At 39.4% G+C, this 21,618-nt stretch overlaps 1 protein-coding gene across 1 annotated transcript in view; it reads left to right on the top strand.

Annotated features, from left to right (window-relative positions):
* Window positions 1-20,142, top strand: part of LOC133446206 (guanine nucleotide exchange factor DBS-like) — a 76,637-nt gene extending 56,495 nt beyond the window's left edge. The window contains exons 22-33 of the mRNA XM_061724153.1: window positions 1,718-1,939; window positions 2,025-2,117; window positions 4,678-4,756; window positions 4,848-4,920; window positions 7,172-7,278; window positions 9,624-9,716; window positions 9,916-9,975; window positions 14,078-14,143; window positions 17,083-17,192; window positions 17,281-17,393; window positions 18,278-18,381; window positions 19,428-20,142. Coding sequence (XP_061580137.1) covers window positions 1,718-1,939; window positions 2,025-2,117; window positions 4,678-4,756; window positions 4,848-4,920; window positions 7,172-7,278; window positions 9,624-9,716; window positions 9,916-9,975; window positions 14,078-14,143; window positions 17,083-17,192; window positions 17,281-17,393; window positions 18,278-18,381; window positions 19,428-19,501 — 1,194 coding nt within the window. The 3' untranslated portion in view covers window positions 19,502-20,142. The remainder of the gene's footprint in view (window positions 1-1,717; window positions 1,940-2,024; window positions 2,118-4,677; window positions 4,757-4,847; window positions 4,921-7,171; window positions 7,279-9,623; window positions 9,717-9,915; window positions 9,976-14,077; window positions 14,144-17,082; window positions 17,193-17,280; window positions 17,394-18,277; window positions 18,382-19,427) is intronic.
* The last annotated feature ends 1,476 nt before the right edge of the window (window positions 20,143-21,618 follow it).

Genomic DNA, 21,618 nt, shown 5'->3' on the forward strand with positions numbered 1-21,618 from the left:
TTTGCAGAGTCGGCAAATTGGCTCTAACTAAGTCTGATTTATGGTTCCGCGTTACACCAACGCAGCGCCTACGGCGTAGGGTACGCGGCGATGCGCGGAGGCTCTGCGTCGATTTAACGCGGAACCATAAACAGGCTTTACAGCAAATCAGCGTTTGCTCACGGCCCTGATGCGTTCAGGACAGTTGTAAAGTAAGAATTAGTCTACACCGACCGCACAATGCACATTTTATCGTAATAATAGCCTACAATTTACGATTATATATGAACGTATCACACAAAACGGGGCCCTATCATTGGGCCCTATGAGTTTGTAAATTTATTTTAATTTACACATAAAAAAAAAAAAAAAAAAAATGTTTGAAAGCCGAGGGCCCCCATTGGCTCCAGGGCCCTGGGCACACGCCCACTTTGCCCATGCGGTAATCCGTCTATGCTCACTCGGAGAGGAGAATTATCCGTATATTAGTCTGGACAAAGAAACTATTTCACCTCCCGTCACGATGGATCTGACATGTGGCGTTTAATCTGTGATAAAAGTCTGAACTTTCATCTTTATTTCAGGTGTTTTAACAACAACCTTTAATTATTTGGGAGCCGTTTTTCTGCATAATCCTACCTCCTCTCTCGCATACTCGGAAGGAGCTTTGCTAAAAGCTGATTTAATAAAGTTAATTCTGTCCATGGCTTTACAATTGAACTTGCTGATTCTTTTTGTCAGAGAAGATTATTTAGGTTTTTTAAATACCTGACATGTTTTGGCGATTCCTTTTTGCCTTCATCAGAATCACAGGATGGTGTGACCCGCCGAAACATGTCAGCTATTTAAAAATCTAAATATTCTCGTCCGACAAAAAGAATCAGCAAATTAAATTCGTTAATAGTTGTTTCAAAGCCACGTCTAACATCTTCGTGCATTATTTCACTCAAAATTACCTGGGTCTTATTTAAAACCCCCCGAAACACGATACGTGCCTCATTTATCCAGTTTGTCATGATTGAGTAAATAAAAGTAAATATTTCCTAAAGTTGGAGCTCTAACTTTGCGTTATCTTCAGTTGAAACTGAAAGTCGACACTAGGATTCAGGTTTTTCTGCTTTTTTTTTATAATGTTTTTATTGAAAAAGAAAATAAGACAATTCTAGTCACTGAATTACAATTTTTTTTTAAACAATATTTTTATTGAAGTTCAACAAGCATATCAAGACTTATGTCAAATTTACAAACTTTTTCCACATATATATACATATATATCCCCTCAAACCATCACAAACAGTAAAAAAAAAAAAATAAATAAATACGAAATTAAAGAATAAACTAAACATCAAACTAATAAAGTGCTCGCTGAATTACAATTTACATTTTTCCTGTTAAACATATACATACCGGTATTTGCATATGTACATATAGTATACTAAAGATATACATACATAGTATATACATACATACACACACATGAAAACTTCAAATAAAAAGCAAATAGAATAGGAAATAATACAGTTAAATTGGGAAAAATGAACAATGAGCGAACAAACTACGTCTTGCTAGTAAGGATGTATAAGATATAATGTACTTTTGTAAAGGATTCAGTTTTAAGCTCTAAAGCAAAATTACAAACACAGTTCAAACCAACGATGCCGACAACCTCCTCTTTCAAGCAGCTGTTTGGTGTATATGTTTAAAGGCTCATGGGCCGCATCTCCTCCTCCGTTGCCAGGGCAACATGAGCGAGCTGGGGAAGCTGCTGATGCAGGGCTCCTTCAGCGTCTGGACGGAGCACAAGAAAGGTCACGCCAAGGTCAAGGACCTGGCCCGCTTCAAGCCCATGCAGAGGCACCTCTTCCTGCACGAGAAGGCGCTGCTCTTCTGCAAGAGGCGCGAGGAGAACGGCGAGGGCTACGAGAAGGCGCCGTCGTACAGCTTCAAGCAGTCACTGAGCGTGAGACGACCCCCCCGCCGCCGCGATGCTCCCACCTCTGTTTTAATGATGAAGCAGCTCATATTTCCCTCTCCCTCCCCGACAGATGAGCGCGGTCGGTATCACCGAGAACGCAAAGGGCGACAACAAAAAGTTTGAAATCTGGTGCAACTCCAGGGAAGAGGTCTACATTGTCCAGGTAAAGAAACACAAGCATTTCACCCTTTATGACCGACTGGAACGCCGGCGCTCCCGTTTGCTTATTGATTTTCAAAATGTACAATTATAGCCATCGTTTGGAAAAATCACATAATAATTAGGGCTGGGTATCGATTCAAATGTCAAGAATCGATTCGATTCCGATTCTTAATATTCAGAATCGATTATCATGATTCGATCCGATTCGATATTGATTTGGCTTAGTGTTATTTAAAATGTTTTTTGAGCTGTTGCCTGAATTATATGACTGTAAAATAACTAGTGAAATGATAATTTCACAATAATTATTGTGAAATAACTAAGAAATAAATAACTCAAACAGGCCTTTCAATATCCATTTAAAGTGCAAAAAAGAAAGAAATTGCAACAGTTTATGCAGTAAACAAATCATTTTAGCTTATCTAATTTATTCTGTCACCACGCACACATATTGCCATGAAGCAACTGGCATTTTTCAGAAGTGTCATGACAAACTGTGTGTCCTGGCAAAAATGATGGAAAAAAAAAATTAAAAAAAATCGATCTTTAGACATAAGAATCGATTTTTAGGAATTAATATGAGAATCGATTTAGAATCGGAAAATCGATTTTTTTCAACACAGGCCTAATAATAATCCAGTAAAATTGCAGAAATCTTGATAATTGACATCGCAGGTTATTTATAGTGTTCACAGCTCGTCCTACGTTGACGTACGTTGACGCGTACATCATCACGTTATCATCAGGTTGTATTTTTTCACGCCACTTCCCGTGAAAAGGGAGGTGACATCATTCCCCCGGGAAACTAGTCGGTTTGAATTGGCGCTCTTGTTCGTTCTTTTTATCAGAGATTTTCACGAAAAATTACTCAGCGACACACACACACACACACACCATACACACACTACACACTCACTATACAAGCTCACACACACACATAACGGTTTACCGTGAGAAAGTTTTGAAGAAGATGATTTCAGCACCGGATGAAGACGCGATATTTAAACGCGATATATAAAATGATATATCTCAAAAAATAAAGTATGAATTCAGTGAGTTCATTCATTCATTATTCATCCGCCTGTCTCAACCCAAGTGAGACGGGCGGCAGATTTAACGAAAAGAAAACTACATGTGACACGGCTGAAGGTTTTTATCTGAGACGAAACGGCGCTGGATTTTCAAAATAAGATCCAGGTTGGTGACGTCTCAGGGTGAGATTGATCCCAACAGTCGTGCTGAGTGACCGTTCACTGGACTCAGGCGGCGTGAACACGAATAACGGCTGGACTAGTCGGAAACATTTCTAACATTTCAGAACATAAGCGAGAACCCACACACACTACAGACTCACTATACAAGCCCACACACACACACATTATGGATCCACCAAAGTCCGTGCCGCGGAACGGTTTACCGTAAGAAGCGATATCTAAACGCGATATAAAAAATGATATATCTCAAAAACTAAAGTATGAATTCATTCCAGATACATTTCCTGTGGTTTGAAAGGCTTCTGTGTTACTTTTTTCATTGACAATTTTGAGGGATCTAGCTGTGGGATTTATGTATTTAGAAAAATATGTGTAAAATTACATTTCTGGTAGTTATTTGCACTTTTTAGCAATTTATTTAGTTCTTATGGACTTGTAACATACAGATTATTAAAGATTGGCTTATATGGGTTGTTTTGATGCATAGCAAATAAAAATACTCCATAAAATGGCAGTATAGCATGCAGAAATGTAAAAATATGCTTAGGCGGACTTGTTCTATTGTCGGTCATTTTTTATTTTATTTTATTTAACCTTTATTTAACCAGGTAGTAGCCAATTGAGATCAAAGATCTCTTTCACAATGGTGACCTGGCCAGGAAGGCAGCAGCGCACGTCAAAACAAATAAAATCACAAGGTTAAAAGACTACAGAATACAAAACAATAACAGAGGAACAAAGTAGCAATAAAATGATAAAACCACATCTCATAAAGGGTTACTCTCCGGCAGTAAAGTTTAAAGGGGACCTATTATGAAAAACATGTTTTTTCTTGCTTTAACATATATAAAGTGGTCTTCCCTCAGCCTGCCAACTCAGAGAAGGAGGAAAGCAACCAAATTCTGCAGTGTCTGTACAGCCGCCCGGATGAGCCGTCCAGTGTGATGTGGATCTACGAGCCGTTCAGATTCTGCTCCCGTCGTTACGTAATGAAAATGTGATTTACATCGTTTGGCCTCCAATGCATGAAACCATGCCCACAACTAACTCCGCCGGCCGGAGCTTCCGCTATTTTTTCGTAGCGGTGTATCGCGTCATTCAGGCAGCCAATCAGCACAGAGCCTCATTATCATAGCCCCGCCCACTCAGAATCCTGCATAGATAATGAGGTTAGAGAATGGGAAGATAAAGACATGGCTCAGAGGCTGAATTTCTAATTTATTTAGCAAAAACAATCAAAAGCTTGTTTTTAAGACATTTAAGGCCTGTTTAAAATAGGGATTAGATGCCATAATAGGTCCCCTTTAAATTGAGCTTCTGAACATTTGTTTCCCTGCTGCTCTGCAGGCACCGACGGCTGAGGTGAAGACCACGTGGGTGAAGGAGATCAGGAAGGTCCTGACGACGCAGCTGCAGGCGTGCAGAGGTACGGGGGGGCGGTGATGAGACCCCCGACGGCAGGACCGTCACCGAACCTCCTCCTCCTCCTCTGACCTGCATGTCCCGGTGTTTTGCAGAAGCCAGCCAGCAGAGGGGGCCAGACCAGATCTTCCAGTTCCCACCTGTTCCCAGCGGAGCCGTCAGTCTGAGGTAAGCCTGCACTACTCCCTAATCTCCTTGTTTGTTAGTGTGTCAGGTCCACCAACCTTTTAAATAGCTGCAGACTAACCTCGGTTGCTACGGGAGTTGAAGTAAGCAGCTTAGCTGCCCGGCCAACCAGACAATAACACAGAGAAGTGGATGATGATGTTGAACTCACTATAAATGTTTTCATCCATCAGCTGAGATCAGATATGTTTGGCGACTGCACTACCGCTATTTCTACACTATTGGAGGATTGACTCCAGTGCTTTTAAGGATTTAACACGACTACTAACTAGTCCCAAAGTCCTCTAGCAGAATAACCAGCTCCAACTCCCCCCTCCACCTCAGAAAAGTCATGAATAGTAAATGTTACTGATTTAAATTGGAGATGAAACCTGAATTTTAAACATTAAAGATACAATTATCAACTTGAACTTACAGTATTTACCATTATAGTAATCAGATTACACCGTATATCAGCATCACTGAAATGGACCTGATGCTTAATCAGTCACAACGATATGCAAATATTATTCATATATTTATTCAAACAAGGCCGTTACTATAAACACAAAAGTGTAATTAAATACAGACACATGCAGATGCACCAAAACATTAAATCAGATGCAAAATACAAATAGTTTACAAAACTGTACATTAACCAGAGGAAGAACTGCTGATCACCAGATTCTGTCACCTTGGTGCAACGGCATATCAATGATCTGAGTCTGAGACCTGGAGAGACCAAGACCAAGACCACAAAAAAGTGGTCTCCAGAACCATGGACATATATACGTAGACGCCACATCAAGTGTTCTTGTCCGCTGCTGCGATACGTCAACGTCGCCGCCATATTGGATGTTCAAGACTGCGCTGTAAACTAATACAAGTTAATTGACTTATTTTCATAAAGCACCTTTCTACAAAGAAATTTACGTTTTACGTCTCATTTATTCATTCACACACGCACTAATATACTTGGGAAACAGTTAGGCACCAAATATAATATATAACATTTTCTCAGATGGCAAAAATAAGAACTTTATTGATCCCCCATAGGAGTAATTCATGTTAGCAGCTTTAGAGAACAAGGTAGTGCCGAAAAACTATATACAGGACTGTTTCAGAAAATTAGAATATTTTGATTTTCTGTAATGCAATTACAAAAACAAAAATGTCATACATTCTGGATTCATTACAAATCAACTGAAATATTTCAAGCCTTTTATTATCTCAAAAAAATAGAATATTCTGGGAATCTTAATCTTAAACTGTAAGCCATAATCAGCAATATTAAAATAATAAAAGGCTTGCAATATTTCAGTTGATTTGTAATGAATCCAGAATGTATGACTTTTTTTTTTTAATTGCATTACAGAAAATAAAGAACTTTATCACCATATTCTAATTTTCTGAGACAGTCCTGTACATCCCCGCTCACAAAAATAAGAAAAATAGAGAAACATATTTTCTCATCAACAAAACATATGAAAATTGGTTCAAATGTTATTTTATTACTTGAAATAATTTAAATATGTTTTGTTGATATATAATATGTGGTGCCTAACTGTTTCCCAAGTATATTAGTGCGTGTGTGAATGAATAAATGAGACGTAAAACATACATTTCTTTGTAGAAAGGCGCTTTATCAAAATAAGTCCATTTACTTGTATTAGTTTCCAGCGCAGTCTTGCCACATCCAATATGGCGGCGACGTTGATGTATCGCAGCAGCTCCATGGGGCGTCTACGTATATATGTCTATGTCCAGAACGACAAAAGTAGCATCTGAGGAGGAATTAAACATTAAAAGCTGATGGGGATGTCCCTGATCCCATCTCCTAAGTTAAAGTTAAAAAGAGGTCCAGAGCTATAACTCTGAGAGTACCTGGAAACCATTTATGGATTACATTGAAGCCAAGCTTTAACTCTCCCACTTTCCGGTAGGCATCTCCGGATTAAGCTGCAATTAGAGACTACGGTCCAATATCTACTTAAACTCTTTTAGCCCATCAAGTTGAGAAAAGCCCTGAGCTGCCTGTCTGTCTGAGTCTGTATAGTTTTTTTTTTTTCTTTCTTTTGAATTGAAGTGTCTAGTAAATTGTTGAATGTCTGTTATGTTTTATATGTTTAAAAGAAAAAGCCAATAAAAAGAGTTTAAAAAAAAGATCCAGAGCTCTAGTAACGATGAGCATCACAGGTTTAAACTCTGAGCCGTGTGTCATCAGGACCGTTTGTTTTTTGTTTTTGCCCTCCAGTCCGTTCAAGACGAGTCAGAAGAGTTTGAAGAGGTCGGAGGAGAAGAAGGCGGAGCCCGGCAGCCCCGACGCCAACTCCTCCTCCTCTCCCAAGATCTCAGGGAAAGGTAAAAGGACCAACGGAAGCGAACTTGAACCAGTCCCGGTCCTCGAGGTTCACCGTCCTGCACGGTTTAGACCTTCATGTCAGTTACAGGTGTAAAACCTTTAAAAGATGCAGACTCACGAGGACCTGGACTGGGACTCGCTCATTCAAACAGATCCAACACTGCAAAAACTCAAAATCTTACCAGGAATATTTGTCTTATTTCTAGTTTTTAATTTTAATTTAGTTTAGTTTTAGTTTTTAAAATTTTAATTTTTAGTTAAAAAATCTCATTACACTCAAAACAAGAGTCATTACCAGAAAAATAACTTGTTATTTGACAATTTTCACCTGTTTCAAGTAAATTTTCACTTGAAATAAGTAGAAAAATCTGCCAGTGGGACAAGATTTATCTTCTCATTACAAGCAAAAAAATCTTGTTCCACTGGCAGATTTTTCTACTTATTTTAAGTGAAAATCTATCTACCTGATGCAACCAATCAAAGTCTTCATTAGTGGCATCACGACAAATCCACAAAGTGGCTCAGGTGCTAAGTTGTTTATACACTTAAAAATTAATTTAACCCTTGTGCTGTCTTTGGGTCAAAATGACCCAATTCTTCTATCCTTCTTTCCTCCTGCCATGCTCTCTCCTTCCCTCTTCCTTTCCTCTTTTCCTCCTTTTTTACCCTCCTTTACTCCTTTTTCTTCCTACCTCCCTTTCGTCATTCGTTCCTTTATTACCTTCTTTGCTTTTCCTTCCTTCCTTCCATCTTTTCTCCCTTCCTTACTCCCTTTCCTACTTCCTTCCTTCTTTTCTCCCTTCCTGCTATCCTTCTTTCCTCCTGCCATGCTCTCTCCTTCCCTCTTCCTTTCCTCTTTTCCTCCTTTTTTACCCTCCTTTACTCCTTTTTCTTCCTACCTCCCTTTTCGTCATTCGTTCCTTTATTACCTTCTTTCCTACTTCCTTCCTTCTTTCCTTATTTTCTCCACTCCTTTCTTTTTCCCTCCCTTCTTTCTTTCCTTTTCTCCATTCCTTCCTCCCTCCCTTCTTTCCATCTTTTCTCCCTTCCTTACTCCCTTTCCTACTTCCTTCCTTCTTTTCTTCTTTCTTCCTTACTTCCTTCTTTCCTCCCTTCCATCTTTTCTCCCTTCCTTACTCCCTTTCCTACTTCCTTCTTTTCTCCTTTCTTCCTCACTTCGTTCATTCCTTCCTTCCTCACTTCGTTCCTTCCTTCCTTCCTTCCTTCCTTCCTTCCTTCCTTCCTTCCTTCCTTCCTTCCTTCCTTCCTTCCTTCCTTCCTTCCTTCCATCTTTTCTCCCTTCCTTACTCCCTTTCCTACTTACTTCCTTCTTTCCTTCCTTCCATCTTTTCTCCCTTCCTTCATTCCTTCTTTTCTCAGACAGCACAAGGGTTAAAAATGAATTTAAGAAAACATAAATCACTAAAGCTTTCAAAGCTTAATAAGTTATATTTGTCTTATTTCTAGTTAAAATGTCTCATTTTTAGTCAAAAAATCTCATTACACTTAAAACAAGAGTCATTACCAGAAAAATAACTTGTTATTTGACCATTTTCACCTGTTTCAAGTAAATTTTCACTTGAAATGAGTAGAAAAATATGCCAGTGGGACAAGATTTATCTTCTCATTATAAGCAAAAAAATCTTGTTCCACTGGCAGATTTTTCTACTTATTTTAAGTGAAAATCTACTTAAAACAGGTGAAAATTGTTGTTTTTTTCCAGTGATGAGTCTTGTTTTAAGTGTAATGAGATTTTTTTTAAAGATAAGATAAGATAAGATATTCCTTTATTTTCTCCCTCAGTGGGGAAACTTATTTTGTTGGCAGCAGCACACGCATGCAGGGGAAGGGTAAAAAGACAAAAAAATATATAAAAAATACAAAAATTATATATATATATATATATAAAATATGTAAAATATGTATAATTAGAAAATATGAGCAGTATATACAGTAGAAGAAAAAAACAGTGCAAAAAAAGCAGGTAGAGTGTTGTGAGGTAGACTGGTAGATATTGCACATATAATTTGCACATTTTATATTATTTTGACTAAAAATGGGACATTTTAACTAGAAATAAGACAAATATTCTTGTTAAGATTTTGAGTTTTTGCAGCGAACTCTTGTTTGTTACATTTGAATCTAGTATTTGTCTTATATTTGTCACACAAACACATTAATGCACACGGTTGATCCCCTTTTCTGATGATTGTTTCTAATAACTTCCTCCGTCTGTGTCGAGTTGTCCGTCTCTTAACTGACCTTTTTCCTTCCTTCCATCCATCCATTCATCCATCCATCCATCTGTCTGTCTGTCCCATCTCTCACTTTTCCTCGCGGTCAGACGAGGCCTTGACAAGCCCGACCTCAGACAGAGCGGCTGCGGCTAAAAAGCGCTTTACTTTACAGGGATTCAGTAATCTCAAAGCTCAGAAAGGTAACTGCAACCCATTATTGTAAAATATATTCAATTTCAGTTAAAGCTGGAACATTTTTTTGAGTCATTTTGAAGTCATTTGTTGCTCAGCGGTAAATGAGGTTGATGTTTACGATGGCGATGACACTCGTGACGAGTCTAGACGTAGTCCTGGTGAAACACACGAGAACAGACGCGTTAAAGACGCTTGTGTCCGCAGAGCCGTCGGCCGCGGATGACAAGAGTTCCACCTTGCCCCTGATGATCTTCCCGTCGGCAGGTATAGAGCCGCTCTAGGCCGCCGTTTCACGGCTGCGTCGCCTTTTTCACCGCCGGAATCCTGACTGTAAAATGTAAAAATCACCAGTTTAAATTATAAACTGATGAAAACTGAAGCAGGTTTTTGCTTCTCTACTATTTTAGAATTTTTTGCATCTTAAAAGTATAAAAGTACTGGTTTCAAAACTACTTAAAGTGTAAAAGTAAAAGTAATGTAAGGGGGAAAAAAGCCATTAAGGACAAAAGCCATTGAAAATGAATGCATCTTAGTATAATGTAAATATATTAAAGAAGCATATATGTGTACTATTGAGCATTAACATGTGTTTCAGAGAGCAGGAGATATGATGACTAGTTGCCTATAAGTATTGTAATGGTGCAAAAAGTCAAACTTCAGAGGCATGTTATCATTTATCCTAACCTTTATTGGAATGTACATCCAAGTTTAGTTGCAGGAATCTGAGGGAACGGATGTAAGAACAAAACTGGACAAGAACATCTGAAACAACCACAACCAAATTCACTCTATCCGGATGGAGCAATTTAACTGGATAGTTTTTTTTTAAAGGCTGAAATGAAATAGAGTAACGAGGCTGTTTTTAAAATGTAAGGAGTAAAAAGTACAGATAATTGCGTGAAAATGTAAGGAGTAAAAGTAAAAAGTCGTCTGAAAAATAATTACTCCAGTGAAGTATAGATAACCAAAATTTCTACTTAAGTAAGGTAACAAAGTATTTGTACTTTGTTACTTGGCACCTCTGAAACTAAAGCAGGTTTTTGCTTCTCTACAATCTTAGAATTTTTTGTATTTATTTATTTATTTGACAGGGACAATGCAGTCAAACATAGATACAATCTTGCAGCTGATGTGATGCATGTAGAGTTTATAGCTAGTGCTAATTCTCTTCCACAACATTGCAGTACAATATAAAATTCACATACATCAATTAAAAAGACCATACAATTCAATAATACAATCATGCAATATTGCATTTATATGATATAAAACTTTCCCTCACTCACTCTCCCACACAAATATACACATTATTTAGATTTAGATTTATTTAGATTTATTTATTTGCAGAGTTAAACATTACACAAATAAAATTACCAACTTTAGAAATTAAAGTGCAGGAAGAGGCGAAAACTCAAAGAGCTTATCAGGTGCCTCCATCTGTAGTTAACATAAAATTTAATATCATACTTATAAAAACAAAATATACAAATGAGCAGTTAGAAATCTATAGATGATATAAATTAAAGGAAAATTACAAAGAATTTACACAAAAGAAAAATGATCGGATATATGAAAAACGATAAAGTACAATTTAATAATTAAGAAACAAACAAAAAAATAAACGACTAAATAACAAACCAAATGAACAAAAACAAAAAATAATTTCAAGGAGATTACACAAGACGATAAAATGTTTCAGCACATCCATTACTTATGCCGGAGCAGTTCCATTTACAAAACAAAAATTAAGTGGTGTTTCAGACATCCTTTAAAACCTTGTACAGAGAAGCGTATTTACAGGTGAGTACAGTTTAGATTTGTCTTTAACCAGGTTTTAGTTTTGGTGATAAACATGTTAAACTCTGACATGGATTTAATTTCTGAAGGCCGTGAGTTCCAGAGTTTACAGCTCTTATAGGGGAAGGCTGACTGTCCGAACGTTTTGTCGACATTATGGGTTTTGTAGAATATTTGCAAACCTAAATTTGGCAAACTGTTTTCTGTACAAGTAGAGTACATATTAAACCGTAATGATATTGACACACAGGAAGAAGAAGCGGGGAGACTGTTTAGTCATTCAAAATGCAGAACACAATGCAAATGAAAGGTGAACCGCGTTATAGCGAGGGATTACTGTATTGGCAAAAATGTACAAACTAGAAGCTGTTTCCATAAACAAATCGAATAGGAGCTAAACACAACTAATATTACAAATGGTTTCTCTGATTTCAACACAAAATGCCACTTTTAACGACCACTGGAGTCTCAAAATTATTCAACCCCCTAAATAAAATTCCTCTTAAGAGCAAACATTTGCAAACCAGGTGTGGTTTAAAGCTACTGGATGCAACCAATCAAAGTCTTCATTAGTGGCATAACGACAAATCCACAAAGTTGTTTATACACTTAACCCTTGTGCTGTCTTTGGGTCAAAATAACCCAATTCTTCTATCCTTCTTTCCTCCTGCCATGCTCTCTCCTTCCTTCTTCCTTTCCTCTTTTCCTCCTTTTTTACCCTCCTTTACTCCTTTTTCTTCCTACCTCCCTTCCGTCATTCGTTCCTTTATTACCTTCTTTGCTTTTCTTTCCTCCCTTCCATCTTTTCTCCCTTCCTTACTCCCTTTCCTACTTCCTTCCTTCTTTTCTCCTTCCTTCCTTCCTTCCTTTTTTCCTTCCTTCCTTCCTTCCTTCCTCCCTTCCATCATTTCTCCCTTCCTTCCTCCCTTTCCTACTTCCTTCCTTCCTTCCATCCATCTTTCCTCCCTTCCTTACTCCCTTTCCTACTTCCTTCCTTCTTTCCTTCTTTCTCCCTTCCTTCCATCTTTCCTCCCTTCCTTACTCCCTTTCCTACTTCCTTCCTTCTTTCCTTCTTTCTCCCTTCCTTCCATCTTTTCTCCCTTCCTTCCTCCCTTTCCTACTTCCTTCATTCTTTCCTCCTTTCTTCCTCACTTCCTTCCTTCCTTCCTTCCTTCCTTCCTTCCTTCCTTCCTTCCTTCCTTCCTTCCTCCCATCTTTCCTCCCTTCCTTACTCCCTTTCCTACTTCCTTCCTTCTTTCCTTCTTTCTCCCTTCCTTCCATCTTTTCTCCCTTCCTTCCTCCCTTTCCTACTTCCTTCATTCTTTCCTCCTTTCTTCCTCACTTCCTTCCTTCCTTCCTTCCTTCCTTCCTTCCTTCCTCCCATCTTTCCTCCCTTCCTTACTCCCTTTCCTACTTCCTTCCTTCTTTCCTCCTTTCTCCCTTCCTTCCATCTTTTCTCCCTTCCTTCCTCCCTTTCCTACTTCCTTCCTTCTTTTCTTCTTTCTTCCTTACTTCCTTCCTTCCTTCCTTCCTTCCTTCCATCTTTTCTCCCTTCCTTACTCCCTTTCCTACTTCCTTCCTTCTTTCCTTCTTTCTCCCTTCCTTCCATCTTTTCTCCCTTCCTTCCTCCCTTTCCTACTTCCTTCATTCTTTCCTCCTTTCTTCCTCACTTCCTTCCTTCCTTCCTTCCTTCCTTCCTTCCTTCCTTCCTTCCTTCCTTCCTTCCTTCCTCCCATCTTTCCTCCCTTCCTTACTCCCTTTCCTACTTCCTTCCTTCTTTCCTTCTTTCTCCCTTCCTTCCATCTTTTCTCCCTTCCTTCCTCCCTTTCCTACTTCCTTCATTCTTTCCTCCTTTCTTCCTCACTTCCTTCCTTCCTTCCTTCCTTCCTTCCTTCCTTCCTTCCTTCCTTCCTTCCTTCCTTCCTTCCTTCCTCCCATCTTTCCTCCCTTCCTTACTCCCTTTCCTACTTCCTTCCTTCTTTCCTCCTTTCTCCCTTCCTTCCATCTTTTCTCCCTTCCTTCCTCCCTTTCCTACTTCCTTCCTTCTTTTCTTCTTTCTTCCTTACTTCCTTCCTTCCTTCCTTCCATCTTTTCTCCCTTCCTTACTCCCTTTCCTACTTCCTTCCTTCTTTCCTCCTTCCTTCCTTCCTTCCTTCCTTCCTTCCTTCCTTCCTTCCTCCCATCTTTCCTCCCTTCCTTACTCCCTTTCCTACTTACTTCCTTCATTCCTTCATTCCATCTTTTCTTCATTCACCCTCCCTTGACCCAAAGACAGCACAAGGGTTAAAAATGAATTTAAGAAAACATAAATCACTAGAGCTTTCAAAGCGTAGTAAGTTATATTTGTTGAGGATGTGTCAGTGGTGATACCAGACTGGTGCTGATTTCAGGATGTCCTGGGTGAAAAAGGCCGACAAGACGCTTCTTTCCCGCCGCCTGTAGAGTCAGTGTGTCCCGGTCGTGTGGTGTAGTCAGATCCCGGGTCGCAGCGATCACCCCGGTACCTGCTGAGCATCAGTGATCCGGTGATGAACGTCCTCCCTCATCTCTCCTCTCTCTCCCCCGGCAGGATCTCCCACCAGCCCGGACCGCAAGACGAAGCGGCAGAGCGACCCCACGCCGTTCGGCTTCAAAGGTACAGTAATCCCCCGAGCAGCTCGGCCCTGCAGCCGCGGAGCTCTAGTGGAGCCGAGCTCTGCTGGACGTGACCGGCTCTGCCTCGTGTCCCTCAGATGCAGCTCGTCCTCCGCTCCACCCGACCAGAACCCGGTGCTCCAGCACCTCCAGTCTCTTACAGACGAGGTGGAGAGGTACGCCGGCGACGGCTGAGTCCCGCCGGCCGGTTTCACCCCCGTAAACACTTTACAGGCAGCCTGCCTCCCTCCCACCCGGGTCAACACTCTACCCCATACCTGTCAAGTTCTGGATTTAAAAATAAGGGAAATGTCCCCCCACCAGCCCAACCGAGGTCCAATATTACATTTTAAGACAGATTTACTACCTGTCAACCACTTACAAACTACAATTATGTGCTCATAGCCTGACACGCCGACCTTTGACACTGAAATGCTGTGGACCTTCCTATGTATATAATTCCTATAATAGTCTAAATCGGGGGTCGACAACCTGCAGCTCTTTAGCGCCGCCCTAGTGGCTCCCTGGAGCTTTTTCAAAAATGTTTGAAAATGGAAATAGATGGGGGGAGGGGAATATATTTTTTGTTTTAATATGGTTTGTGTAGGAAAACATGACATTCTTAACGTTTTCCAATGCTGTAAAATGTGTAGAATAAATATTACATTTCAACATTTCTGTTAACGAAGATTTGTACGGAAGAGTATCGGGGCCATGCAGGAGAAAAAATATTTGAGAGGCGAAGATTTTTTTTTCATTATGCACTTTGGGGAAAAAAGTCGAAATGTCGAGAAAAAAGTTGAAAAATTAATTAAAAAAAAAAGAATTTGTTCTTATTATTCTCGAAATGTCGAGAATAATGTTGAAATACAATTTCAAGAATAAAGTAGAAACTTTGCCTTTTTTCTCAACATTTCAACTTTTTTCTTAACATTTCGACTTTTTTCTCGAAGTGCATAATGAAAAAAAAAATCTTCCTCCTCTAAAATATTATTTGTATTTTTCTCCTGCCTGGCCCTTCCATAGATTCGTGTAACAAAAAGAGTCGTGTGGAAAGACATTAGCAGCTACATTTGCAGCCGAGGACCCAGTAATAACTAATATAGAAACATGCAGCACATGTTGCCTTTATTCTAAGGCTGATACAAGACTTTGCGACTCCAGACATATTTGTTTTTGGTCCAATATGGCTCTTTCAACATTTTGGTTTGCCGACTCCTGGTCTAAATGAAAACACAAAGGGGAATTAAAGCCCATTTATTTATTTTAAATATGTTCAGTTTATATACACATTGATTGTCTTCAAGTGAAAGATTTAAATTTTCTTTTTATTTTGTCATTTTCACTCATGAGGCTCTGGCCTTCTCTGACTGATCACACAGCGCTGGTGCTGCTGACGGACATCGGTTCTTCCCCCCTGAGACACTAAAATCGCAGTTACAAATCTTTCAGAACTCGTAACTGTTCCCCATCCAGCTCCTCTTTAGGAAAGTAAATTCAGTTTCCCATTTTTAGAGATATTTACACGAATTCTTCTGCTTTTTTTTGCAGAAACATCTTCTCTCTCATTATATCCACCCATCTCTGATTTTGTTTTTCCGAGTTTGTTCCCGTTGTCACAACTAACCTTGCAAGAACTGCCCCCCAGGATACAGCAGGGGGCAGTTCTTGCGGGGCTTGTGACAATTCAGTTTGAAGTTTAAAAATTAATATATAGGCCTTGGTCGTCTTGACGTCATCACCTGGCGGAGCCGCCCTGTTGGATGCTACCTGAGCTGCTCTTCGGACCACTGAGCACTGTGTACAGACGTTCTCCGTCTTCGTTTTGTCTTAGCCTACTGGTACTTGTAATCGTTAGTTTCCGTTATTCTGTAACCATGGTAACCTGTTGCTGTGTTGTAGCTGCAGCAGCTCCACACATAACAGACATGGGGAAAACTTTTCACCGCTTTCCTGCTCGTAGGCAGAACCACGCAGACCAAGTATCTGAGATAACGCTTGGATCGCGGCTGTAACGACCACAAAACCACAAACAAACACTCACACAGACCGGGGTCGGATCATTCACACAGGTTTTATTCCCCACTTCTCCAGCTAAACGCAGTTGCTGGCCAGCTCTCTGCGGTGCAATTAACCCCAATCTTCAGATAAAACTAGTTTGTTGAGGAAAAAATATTAACTCTATTTGTAGCTGCAGAGGAAAAAAATAATCCCACGAGGAAAACAAAAATATTGCTCACGCCTCGGAGCCTCTTCAGCATAATATAGCAGTCAAAAAAGAAAAAGAAAAAAGTAAGAGTAATACAAAACATGTACTGTATGTTGTACTATTATACAAATTTATTGAAACACATGGCGAGTCAAACATTTAACAAAGCAGCTGCCAAACACTCCTAAACAAGGTAGCCGGAGACGTGGGTTGTGCAGAACTGCGGCAGTAAATCCTTCTAAAGAGTGGAGCTCCGACGAGGGGCTCCACTCTTTAGTAGCGATTTCATATGGATCCAAACCGTTAATAATCATTATTTTCTCCATATACTGGTCCCTGGCTTCCTTGTTTAAGGTATCACGGCAAATTCCATTTCCTTTGCGGCATTTTAACATCTTTTTTTTTTGTGTTCCGTTTGTTCACTTGGTGCTACTACACTGCTGTTTGTTTACACTCACGAGGCTGCCAACACGGCCACCGCGTCCCAGAATGCACCTTGGTGACCAAACCCTATTATAAAACGGCAAATTTTTTACTGGAAAACTATAAAATACGGTAGTTTCCGGCCAGAATGGGAGACTTGACAGGTATGTGTGGCCCCTCACATGAAGCTTGTGTGCCACCACATCCCTCTGAACGCATGCCAGCATCTCCACGGGTTCGGGGTCCCGCTGGGAGCTTCTCCTCTGCTGAGAGCAGCCGCTCATCTCCCCGTCTCTCTCCCCCCTCAGGCTGGAACAAGCCGTCGCTGTCGCTGGACGCCTCCGAGGAGCACGAGGGCTACTCCAGCGCCGAGGATCCCCTCAACTCGGACGCCGAGGATGAAAACGCCAGGAAGCTGGTGAGGGCCGACGTCTACGCGAGAGGCATGAGCTGATCCGTCGCCGGTGTGGCGTTATTAACCGGTAACGCTGTGTTTATCTGACCAGAGTGCCGGGAAATACAGGGTGATGGGCGACTACGAGAAGGGAGGAGCTCAGGATCTGGCGGTGAAGACTGGAGACACGGTGAAGCTGGTGAAGGAGGGAGACGACGGGCAGTGGTGAGACGTCAGCGTTTGATCTGCTCAGGTTGCTTTAGAGCTCGTTATGAGAGCAATCGATGCTGAAAGATGTTTTATTTCAATGAATATGTTGAACCACGGTTCAAATGTCTGGTGTTCAACCCCCACTGCAAACTAGGTTTATTGGCAAAATGTACAGACTAGAAGCTGTTTCCAATAGGGCCGATTCAAATGTCAAGAATCAATTTGATTCCGATTCTCAAGATTCAGAATCGATTATCAAGATTTGATCCGATTCGATTCCGATATAGATTTGGGTTAGTGTTATTAAAACAGTTTTTGAGCTGCTGCATGGATTATACAGGACTGTCTCAGAAAATTTGAATATTGTGATAAAGTTCTTTATTTTCTGTAATGCAATTTAAAAAAACAAAAATGTCATACATTCTGGATTCATTACAAATCAACTGAAATATTGCAAGCCTTTTATTATTTTAATATTGCTGATTATGGCTTACAGTTTAAGATTAAGATTCCCACAATATTCAAATTTTTTCAGATAGGATATTTGAGTTTTCTTAAGCTGTAAGCCATGATCAGCAATATTAAAATAATAAAAGGCTTGCAATATTTCAGGTGATTTGTAATGAATCCAGAATGTATGACATTTTTGTTTTTGTAATTGCATTACAGAAAATCACAATATGCTAATTTTCTGAGACAGTCCTGTATACAGGGTAAACCAAAGAGAAATGTATCAAAACATAATTAATGTTCATTTTTTTCAATTAAAGATTTGTAACGAATCACTTTACTTTTTTGGTGCTAGTACGTACGGGTCGGGGGGCTCCAAGGAAAAAAGGTGGGGAACCACTGGTCTGGAGACCTACAAGTCCAGCTAACAGCGTTGTCTTCATGTGCAGGTTTGTCCGTAACCTGAGCAGCTCCAAGGAGGGCTGGATCGCCGCTGCCAACCTCCTCACCCTCATCGGGAAGTCCAAGTCCTGCCAGTCTCTCACCAGCTCAGGTATTGGAGGGAGAGTTGACCCTGATAGGCCGTAAGGTGAACCGCAAAAAGTATTTCAGAAAGGGATTCCCGCTCCCACCTTTGACACAATCTTTACATCATAAAACAGATTGATTCATGCAGTGGCGTCAATTCAGTGGAAGCTAAGGTATGGCAAGGTTACGAGTCACAGAACTTAACTAGAGTATCAATCAACACGTCCAGCAAATACTCATCACAGAAGTCTGCTATGTAGCTTATCTGTGTGGTCAAGAAAATTTGAACATTTTCAAATGCAGTCTCGCTCACTGCAAAAACTCAAAATCTTACCAGGAATATTTGTCTTATTTCTAGTTAAAATGTCTAATTTTTAGTCAAAAATATCTCATTACACTTAAAACAAGAGTCATCACCACAAAAATAACTTGTTATTTGACCATTTTCACCTGTTTCAAGTAAATTTTCACTTGAAATAAGTAGAAAAATCTGCCAGTGGGACAAGATTTATCTTCTCATTACAAGCAAAAAAATCTTGTTCCACTGGCAGATTTTTCTACTTATTTCAAGTGAAAATCTACTTGAAACAGGTGAAAATTGTTGTTTTTTCCAGTGATGAGTCTTGTTTTAAGTGTAATGAGATTTTTTTTACTAAAATGAGACATATTAACTAGAAATAAGACAAATATTCTTGTTAAGATTTTGAGTTTTTGCAGTGATCCATTTTACTTATCCTGTGAAGGACAGAGTCATATTGATAAGTTCAGAAAAGTGTTTTTTATTGTTGTGTTTTGATGTATTTGATGTAAGCCCAGTGGATATTTAAAGCTTACAGAAGGCTGCATTTAACTGCTGCTATGTCATTCCTGCAGTATTTCTGCAGGTGCTTTGGTCAGTGCTATTATTTGTAATATATTATATTATTTGTAATCAGCACAAATTATCTGTCCCCATATGATAAAATCCACCATCCCCCCTGATTTTTTTTTTACAACTCGAGTACTGGTTACGGCCTATGACGTGAACCCGAGACCCGTGTGAGGCTAACGTTTGCTGTGTTGTCTCGACAGAGGGCTCGGGGAACCTCAGCACGTCGTCCAGCTGCAGCGAGGCCTACACAGCCTTCCCCGACGTCAAACCCTGAACCCCCCAGCACTTCCTCGGCCACAGCACTGTCCTCCCGAACCCGAGCATCGTGTGATCTTGCCAACATCAGTCCTAAAAAGGAATTTTGCACAGAAAAAACTGTATTTTTTCCTCCATTAATTGTCTTTAATTCACATGCACTGTATTGTTCTGGTACGACGGCGTCTCTTAAGGATCCTGCAGTTGTTGCCATCACGAGGTGAAGATACAGAACAAACATCCACACTACATCCTGTATAGTAGCTTGATAGTCACAAACAAGTGTAGTCTGCTTATTTTTACGACGCAGTCTGCTTATTTTTATGATCGGGTGATAGATGTGCGTATGAATGGGCCAGCGGGACTGATCTCAAGTTATGCATCTATTTAAATTCACAATCAAACTGTAAATCTCATTGCGTTTATGTGCACAAGAGCTGTCTTAACATTCAGCTGCATTCACTTTCCATAAACATTCATATTTCAACTGTTACTGTGAATTTTAAAAAAGGGAGACGATGGGTATGTTTTTGTTCTTATGTTTTGTATTAGGGCCATGCAGGAGAAAAAATATTTGAGAGGAGAAGATATTTTTTTATTGTGCACTTCGAGAAAAAAGTCGAAATGTCGAGAAAAAAGTTTAAAAATTAATTTAAAAAAAAAGAATTTAAAATTAATCTCGCCATTTCAACTTTTTTCTCAAAGTGCATAATGAAAAAAAATCTTCCTCTAAAATATTCTTTTTGTTTTTCTTCTGCCTGGCCCTAATACAGGACTGTCTCAGAAAATTAGAATATTGTGATTTTCTGTAATGCAATTACCGTACAAAAACAAAAATGTCATACATTCTGGATTCATTACAAATCAACTGAAATATTGCAAGCCTTTTATTATATTATATATATAATATTGCTGATCATGGCTTACAGCTTAAGAAAACTCAAAAAAATGTGAATATTCTAGGTATCTTAATCTTAAACTGTAAGCCATAATCAACAATATTAAAATAATAAAAGGCTTGCAATATTTCAGTTGATTTGTAATGAATCCAGAATGTATGACATTTTTGTTTTTTTAATTGCATTACAGAAAATAAAGAACTTTATCACAATATTCTAATTTTCTGAGACAGTCCTGTACTCCTCCGTAGTGTGTTCTCTTATAAAGAAACGCCCGTTTTCACCCTTGTGCTGTCTGACGATAGACAGACATGTAGAGAATGAAACTGCATGTCTCTCTATCGTCAGTCTGTCTGTAGAAACACATTCTGCCACCAGCCGTCCAGAATTAATGTGTAAACAATCATAGTCGACCCTGCGGTTTTCATAAATCCAACAAAGCTTTCTGGATGTGCAGCCGGAGGTCCCTGTATAGCACTATCATTCCCTGCAGAGGGCTCGTGTTCTGAATGTAGATATTGTGTATTCATATCAGTCTGTAATGAGATGGTTGTTAATGGAGATGCTATATTGTATATTAAGTATGGTGTTGTCACTACTGGGTGACCTGTCTAATTTTTTTACATAAACAACTTGTGATAATTCAATCAATCACTGCGTCTTTGATTTCCAAGTCCTTTTAATCGTTTGTCTTACAAAACCTCAGAAACCAGAAATGAAACTACAAGTACACAACTGGGATGCCAGATTTGTCATATTTAAGTAAACTTCCCCCTCATCATTTCCTCCAACTGTAGAAAAGTTACCAATATTTTGAAAAATATATATATAAGAAAGAGAGAGAAATTTCAGTACCAATCTATATCTAAATACATCTATCTTTATTAAATCGGGTATAGATAATACATGGAGGGATGGATGATGGATGAATTCCAGAAAAGCAACACGGCTGTAAATCCCTTTCCCCCAAAGCACATTTTTATTGGAGCAAAACGTATTTATAATCCTAGAAATTCATCCTGATCGTAGTGACGTCACTTTACATTTGTATAATAAACTTCTCTGAGGTTATATCCAGTGGAGCAGTGACAAAAGTGATTTAATTGAACCCACAACATTCAGACTTAATAAAACGTGTGTGTATCCTGACCCATCTGTAATTATATCCATAATGAACTTTGAAACAACAACAAAATCGAAAATTGAGGTATAGGTTTGATAATCTATTCCTGTTACT

This window comes from Cololabis saira, chromosome 6 (assembly GCF_033807715.1).
Source record: "Cololabis saira isolate AMF1-May2022 chromosome 6, fColSai1.1, whole genome shotgun sequence".
Taxonomy (NCBI): domain Eukaryota; kingdom Metazoa; phylum Chordata; class Actinopteri; order Beloniformes; family Belonidae; genus Cololabis; species Cololabis saira.